At 40.6% G+C, this 7973-nt stretch overlaps 1 protein-coding gene across 1 annotated transcript; it reads right to left on the reverse strand.

The window, feature by feature from the left end:
- Positions 1-853: 853 nt before the first annotated feature.
- Positions 854-5773, reverse strand: LOC308697470 (C-type lectin domain family 4 member F-like). The gene is made up of 6 exons (XM_081376736.1): positions 5605-5773; positions 5183-5272; positions 2719-2790; positions 2429-2580; positions 2127-2239; positions 854-1897 (listed from the first exon to the last, which is right to left on the reverse strand). Exons 2-6 carry the CDS (start codon positions 5223-5225, stop codon positions 1735-1737), a joined length of 543 nt encoding a protein of 180 aa, XP_081232862.1. The 5' UTR covers positions 5226-5272; positions 5605-5773; the 3' UTR covers positions 854-1734.
- Between the last annotated feature and the right edge of the window lie 2200 nt (positions 5774-7973).

A 7973-nucleotide genomic window follows, 5' to 3' on the forward strand; every position in this document is an offset into this window, starting at 1 on the left:
CTTCACTTAATGAAAAGCACCACTTATTTTGTTTCTCCATTCTCCAGTTTTTCATTTTACTTCACAGCAACTGTTAGCCTGGTCACAGACCTGAGAGTTGATTACCGAACTCGATGGAGGGGTTTAAGATTTCCTAACTACAGATAAGATGAGATCTTGTAAGATACCTAAATCAACTTAAGATTTGCTTCTGTAATACGAATTTGTGAAAAATCCTAAACGAACTTGACAGATCTTAAGACTTAGCCTACAGTAAGATAGGAAGTTTCTGTAATACACCCCCTGGTTTATATGTGAATGTGATGCTCTGCTTCTAAAACTTGCTGCTTAGTTATTTATTATAGGTTTTACTTTTCAGGTATTTCTTATTTTCAAAGTTATTTTTAAATTTAGTCTATTAAACTACTTTTTAACTTTTTTTAACATCCCTTTAAGTTTGCTTTATGAAACAGAATCAGCTGACAATAAGTCTGACTAACCAAAATAAGCCTGGCTTGTTTTCTAATCTTGTTTTATGGAACAGCCCTCAGGCCTATGAGTATAACCAATTATGACTTAAATGTTAGGACTGTCAAAATATTATAATGATAAAAAAAAAACAACAACAAAAAAATTAATTAGTGTATACTTCAAAACACTAGTTTTTTGTTTTTATTTTGAATCATTATATCTTTTGACAGCCACAAATTAAGTCATAAGTTCTAGATTCAACAAAAAGCAAAATTCATGGCATATAATGGTGTATAAAGACTATGGACAGATATATTCCTGCATTCATGTTTTACAAGACTTTCTCCTGTTTTCAACCCTTTAAATGTCTCACACAATCAAATCAAAATCTAAATGCAGTAATAAAATAACATTACTAAATCACATTTATTACACTCTTTTATCATTGAAGCAACTAACAAATGAGGAACTTTACAAGCAATCGATGTAGAGCTTTAGAGGACAACTGCATTAGTGACTTCTTGGCAGAACAGAACAAAATTGCTTGTTGTAAAAGTGCTGAATAAAAAATTGTCGCTTTTCTCACAAAAAAGTACTGTATTGCTTCACAAGACTTGAAATAGCTGTAACACACATCACATTAACATTTAGTCTAGTTGTAACACATTATTTTAGACACATGCACAAATCTTGTCCATGTATTCTAGTTGCAGGGAACTTATAGCAAGCACTTGTTTATTCCAAGGCTATTAAGACGAGGCTCTGGAACAGACTCGAGTTCACCGTTGCTAAGGCCGATGTGGAACGGGGACTCTCAGACAGCCAACATCCATTCCAGGAACGCCTTGTCGAGGAACGCAATTGTGTGAGCCTCGAGAGAAAGCTGGTCCTGATCTAGGCACAGTAATTGCACAGGATCCATCTTCAGTTTAGGTCGGTTCTTCTGTTCTGGATGGTGGTGCTGAGAAATGCTCACGACGAGGAAGAACGTTGGAAGGAAAACTTTAATCATCAAACACTTTGGAATAGGGGAAACCGCAGGAGAATGGTTGGACACAACCAAACATCAACGAGAACCAACCAAGACAGAGGGAAAACACAGGGAATATATACATTAGACAAACAAAAAGAACTAATGAGATGATTAATTACACACAGCTGAAACAATTGAACTAATGATGACGTGACCATGGAAACAAAGGAGTGGCGAGAAACTGAACAAATGCAAACAGAAAGAAGTCTAAAAACAAACTGACATGTAACAGTTTCACTGATGGAGGTAAATTAATATTTCTTTTCACAGATAAACATTTTCACTGTTTTACAAGAAGCATCAAACCAAGATTGAAAATTGCCATTTTCATCTCCCAGACTAGCACAGTTCTCTCCAGACGGATCCTGTACTCTCCAGTTATCAGGTTCACTTTGTCCCACGCTAAACCAAAACCTTTAACACACAAACAACCAATAATGCATTTGGTCTGTGGTTGAACCAAGACATTTTTTTTTTCTTTTAACACCAATAAAATTAGGTTATCACACAAAAAGAAGAAAATTAAAAATGATCAAGCAACCAATTTTACCACTTTTGAACCATTGAGATGGAATTACCCATTACCATTGAGAAGGATAAATAAATAAATAAATAAAACAGATTACACATGCAGAGTTCTTACTGTAGTCTGGTGTCAGTGAGAGTTTGGTTATTCACCCAAACCCAGTGTCCTTCAGTGTCCAGATCACTGAGACCAATCCAGTGCGTTTTGTTAATTTTAGACACCAGAAAATCCTAAAGGAGAAAATATATTCACAGGTGATAGTGCAAATAATTGTTTCGCAGTTAAAATTAGAGGTACAAAAAATCCTTTAAAATAAAACTTTCAACTGTGTGATCAAACCTTAAATCAAGTCAGCTGTAAGTCAAATTTTCATAACACTTGCATAAAGTGTAAATTAATTCATCATTGATCTGACTTGCCTGTTCTGATTGGCTGGTTATGGTCACCAGATTGGCTCCTTTTAAAATACAGACATCTCGACTGCTTGTCCAGTTCAGTTTATCAGAGCTGAAGAAATACAGCTTTCCACGACAAGCAATCCAGCCATTCACAGAGAGATTACAAGACTGAGCTGTAAAAAAAAAAAAAAAAAAAAAAAAAAAGGAATAAAGTGTGATTAAACCTTCCATTATTTAGATCATAAAGTAAATCAAACTGGTTCCTGTGCAGAAATATTCACACTTTATGTTGCTTGTAGACTGACACTCACCATCGTAAAAGGACAGCCATTCTCTAAGTGTGTCGTATCTGGCTATACGATCATTAAACTCTTTCTTCATGGCTGGTGAAAACACAATTAAATGGTAAAGGAGAAACAAGCAGCCATTTAGAAAATTTAAGTCAGAACAGAAGACTGTGGCATTTTTAACCCTTGTCCTGTGTTGAAAACCCTTTCACACTTGTGATATTCCATGCCTGCAAAGAAATTGCTTATAAAATCACTTGCTACACTATTTTATCACCAAATACAACAAGGTGCTGAAAGCATTCTTTAGAAATGTTGGCCCATATTGATAGGATAGCATCTTGCAGTTGATGGAGATTTGTGGGATGCACATCCAGGGCACGAAGCTCCCGTTCCTCCACATCCCAAAGATGCTCTATTGGGTTGAGATCTGGTGACTGTGGGGGCCATTTTAGTACAGTGAACTCATTGTCATGTTCAAGAAACCAATTTGAAATGATTCGAGCTTTGTGACATGGTGCATTATGCTGCAGGAAGTAGCCATCAGAGGATGGGTACATGGTGGTCATAAAGGGATGGACATGGTCAGAAACAATGCTCAGGTAGGCCGTGGCATTTAAACGATGCCCAATTGGCACTAAGGGTGTGATGAAACAGAGAGGTCCAGAGACGAAAAGCAGGTACAGTTCTTTTAATAGAAACAAGGTAAACGCCATTCAGGCTGATAACAGAAAGTCACTTCTCAAACAATCAAACAAAGGTATCGTTCGCTGCTTCTCTCAATGTAAGTAGATACTGAAGAAATAACAGTCGATCTGGACCACTCCTGAGTAGCGAGGACAGGGAAGCAGGTGAGCAGTGGAACCCTCTGCTATTCTCGACGGAGAACACTGGGTACAGCACAGAAGAGGTAACTCACAGCAGTTGATAACAGTAGCACAGTAATCAGCAGGACCAGACAGGACAGGATAAGACAAGGTATTTCTTCAGAGCAATAACAGCCGACGTGCATCACAGTCAAACAATAATCCGACAACACAGACACGAAAGAGAGAACTAGAGACAAAAGAGACAAAAGAGGAAGATAGAGAACAGGTGTGTAGAGGATGAGAATGAGAACCAGCTGATGGTGATGGGATGTGAATGAGAACCAGCTGATGGAGATGAGGTGAAGCGTAAATGAGTGTGTGCGTAAGTATGTGAGAAAGGAGGTAGTAAGGCGTAAAACAGCCAGCAGAGGGAAACAAAGGAAAGAAAAAGAGAAGGAAAAAAAACAGGATCATGACTAAGGGGCCTAAAGTGTGCCAAGAAAACATCCCCCACACCATTACACCACCACCACCAGCCTGCACAGTGGTAACAAGGCATGATGGATCCATGTTCTCATTCTGTTTACGCCAAATTCTGACTCTACCATCTGAATGTCTCAACAGAAATCGAGACTCATCAGACCAGGCAACATTTTTCCAGTCTTCAACTGTCCAATTTTGGTGAGCCCATGCAAATTGTAGCCTCTTTTTCCTATTTGTAGTGGAGATGAGTGGTACCCGGTGGGGTCTTCTGCTGTTGTAGCCCATCCGCCTCAAGGTTGTGCGTGTTGTGGCTTCACAAATGCTTTGCTGCATACCTCGGTTGTAACGAGTGGTTATTTCAGTCAAAGTTGCTCTTCTATCAGCTTGAATCAGTCGGCCCATTCTCCTCTGACCTCTAGCATCAACAAGGCATTTTCGCCCACAGGACTGCTGCATACTGGATATTTTTTCCTTTTCACACCATTCTTTGTAAACCCTAGAAATGGTTGTGCGTGAAAATCCCAGTAACTGAGCAGATTGTGAAATATTCAGACCGGCCCGTCTGGCACCAACAACCATGCCACGCTCAAAATTGCTTAAATCACCTTTCTTTCCCATTCTGACATTCAGTTTGGAGTTCAGGAGAATGTCTTGACCAGGACCACACCCCTAAATGCATTGAAGCAACTGCCATGTGATTGGTTGATTAGATAATTGCATTAATGAGAAATTGAACAGGTGTTCCTAATAATCCTTTAGGTGAGTGTATATATATATATATATATATATATATATATATATATATATATATATATATATAGGACATAATGGACGGAGGCCATTGGGCAAATTTGGCCAGGATGCCAGGGTTTTTTTAATGACCACAGAGATTCAGGACCTCAGTTTAACATGGCATCCAAAGAACAGTGGTCTTTTGACAGTATAGTGTCCCCATCACTATATTTGGCTGTTAGGACCCACACAGACCACAGGGTGAACAGCACCCCCTACTGGCCTCACTAACACCTCCTCCAGCAGCAACATGGTTTTCCCAGGAGTCTCCCATCCAGGTACTGACCAGGCTCAGCCCTGCTTAGCTTCAGTGGGCAATCAGTCTTGGGCTACAGGGTGATATGGCTGCTACTGTGAATGAAACATGTCTGTGCTCTACCGTTTATGAAATACAGTTTTCTCACCTGTGCTGTTGATCTCTTGAGCCACCAGTGTCTTTGAAACCATGATGTGCTGCTCATTTAGTGAATCGAAATCAGCAAGCTTATGATTATCTGATTAAAGACAAAAGCAGCAGTGGAAAATGTGTTTTTGAGGAAAGTCCACACAATGCACACTTAAGACTGAAATTATCTCCAAAACAAAGTTTGAATGGAGTTTGTAAATTAAGTCTTCGAGCTTAATTAATGGCAGTTTACACATTCAATATGGAGGTTTGTTTGACAATATTGCCCAATTAAATTTATTTTACAAATAAAAAGCTACTAAAAATTGCGTTGCGATTTCTAATGATGCTACATGTTTTAAGTCAAGTGTAGAAGTGCTTACAGTAACTCAGCCAATACAACCCTGAACAGAGCAGAGATCTAGTATCAGTTATACTTACAAATCACCCAGAGAGTGCAGAGACCTCCGAGAGCAAAAACAAGAGAGAAACCCAGAACAATCAGAAGAACTTTAGTCCACTTAGGAGAAGTGACCTCTCTCTCTCTCTCTTCAGTGGAGTTACCTGGGGTTAGAAATTTGATGAGAAAAAAGGCAATGATTTCTGAACCTTGACCTCTAGATTTCTAACAGAATACATTTTGAAAACATTGACCGTACATGACATTTTATGAATTGTACTCTAGTCCTGATGATTAAGTTAAAATTGAACTTCATCATATTGACTATTGTCTTAATGTTTACCGGTGTGGTTTTATTGCGATCATATCAAAACAATTTTAAAAAAAGAAAGAAAAAAAGAGAAATTTTAGATTGAAGGATATAATTTAAAAATATATATAAAGTTTCAAACTGGAATAGAACTATAGAACATGCAAAACCCACTGCTATAGAAAACAAGCATTTGTGTAATTAAATGTCTGACTCAAAAGCTTATACAGTTGTAAGTGTAGTAAAGATCTTGTGACAACTACGCCCATATGAAACCTTTCTATAATGACACATGAGAAGAAGAAAAAACTCTGTTCTTTAACAGTCCGCTGCATGCGCGCGCACCTCCCCAAATGGACGAGGAATTTATACTTGAGGCGCTCGCCGTTGTACTATTCTTTGAAACAACAGGGGGCAACTCGGAGTAAAGGTCCTTGCACACTGAGTCCAAAATTTTCTCGTATTCGTCATTCGGTGGCACTGAATTGTCAAAACACCTCTCAAAATGCTTGCTACGAATGCGAAAAATACAGAAAATTTAACCAGATCCAAAACATTTTTTATGATGGACAAAAGTTTCAGAGGCAGTGTGTAAACGTGATTGTCACGACCAAAACCCTACTACAAAAGAATCGTGTAAAGCAGTAAACCTTGGGATAATTACTTGTGACATTAGAACAAAATAAATGGATATGAGAACATAGCCTATTCAACTAAATTAACAATATACATATTTTCTAATTTCACTGAACATTTTCATTTATTTTGTGAACCACTTTAAAAAACATTTACCTTTTTTTAATTTAAATTGTAGGCTCATTTTGTAAATGTAAGCAATTAATTTAGACTTACAAACTGGGTGCCGGTGTGGTAAGACTTACATGCTCGGCCAGATTCGGCTCAAAGTCGAAAAAAAAGGAGCCGCGGGAAAAAAAACCCACGCATTTTCTCAATGCTCTTATTTCACAAGGTGGCCTTTTTGGCGATGCTGTTGAGGAGCGTACCCAGAAGTTCTGAGCAGTCCAGAAGCAGGCTGAGGCAATCAAGAGCCCACTCCGAAATGCTACCAAGCCATCGTGAGCTGCGCCTCAGTCTGCTCGTCGCCAAAGGCGTCTGTTCCACTGCGGGAACAAAGCAAGCACTCTGGTGTGGCCAGCTTAGCCGTGACGTCAAGCCTCCGCAGGAAGACAATCCCACCCATTTCAGCCACTTATCCTCCAAGTGGTCGGTGAAACACCACCCCTGAGACGGATGACTGGAGATGGTTGGAGCTGCTCTTCCCGGGTGGAGAATCTTTTTCTCAGTTTTACTTCTGTTCCGCCACTGGCTGCCAGCAGTACCCACATTTTCAATGAAAGAGCAGTTTCTTCCATCTCTGGGTCCCAGGAGGGGGTGTTTTGCGGTGCATGACGGTATGCCTTGCCACCCTCTTTGTCACCAGCGGACAGCAGCGTGTGCTTTGAGGATGCATTCAAGCCTTCTCACGCACCCCCTGCCCAATCTTGGAACCAAGTAAGTGTTGCACCGCACACTCAGACCCCACTTCGTGCAGCTATGCCGCCCGAGCATTCCACCACACTTCGCCACTCCGGATACGTCTGTGGTCCCTCTGAACCCGCTTGTACGGTCTCTGGTGGCCTGGCTAGCTCTTCCCAGGCCCTCTCGCTGGCACATTCTGACCATCAGACTAGGCTATGCAATTCAGTTCACCTGGCGTCCCTCCAAGTTCAGGAGCATCGCTGGCCAGCACGGAGGTGAACTGGATGTCCCTGTCTTACGGGAGGAAATCACAGTCTTACTGGCAAAGGACGCAATGGAGCCGGTCCCTCCAGCCGATATGAAGGCAGGTTCTACAGCCCCTCCTTCATTATACCCTAGAAAGGCGGTGGGCGGCCAATCTTGGACCTGTGAGTTCTGAACCGGGCCCTGCACAGGCTCCCATTCAAGATGCTAACACAGAAACGCATCTTCGGTTGCATCCGTCCGCGAGATTGGTTTGAAGCAAACGACCTGAAGGGCAAGTAGCTTCATGTCTTAATTCTCCCTCGACACAGGCCGTTCCTACGCTTTGCGTTCGAGGGCCAGGCATATCAGTGCAAA

The sequence above is a fragment of the Scardinius erythrophthalmus genome (assembly GCF_964197995.2).
Source record: "Scardinius erythrophthalmus genome assembly, chromosome: 10".
In the NCBI taxonomy this organism is placed as follows: Eukaryota; Metazoa; Chordata; class Actinopteri; order Cypriniformes; family Leuciscidae; genus Scardinius; species Scardinius erythrophthalmus.

Coding starts and splice junctions, on each gene's coding strand:
- LOC308697470 (XM_081376736.1), bottom strand. CDS start 5,225: ATGGTTTCAAAGACACTGGTGGCTCAAGAGATCAACAGCACAG. Junction 2,791..5,182: donor TCAAGAGATCAACAGCACAG/GTGAGAAAACTG, acceptor TGTTTTCACCAG/CCATGAAGAAAGAGTTTAAT. Junction 2,240..2,428: donor TAACCAGCCAATCAGAACAG/GCAAGTCAGATC, acceptor TTTCTCCTTTAG/GATTTTCTGGTGTCTAAAAT.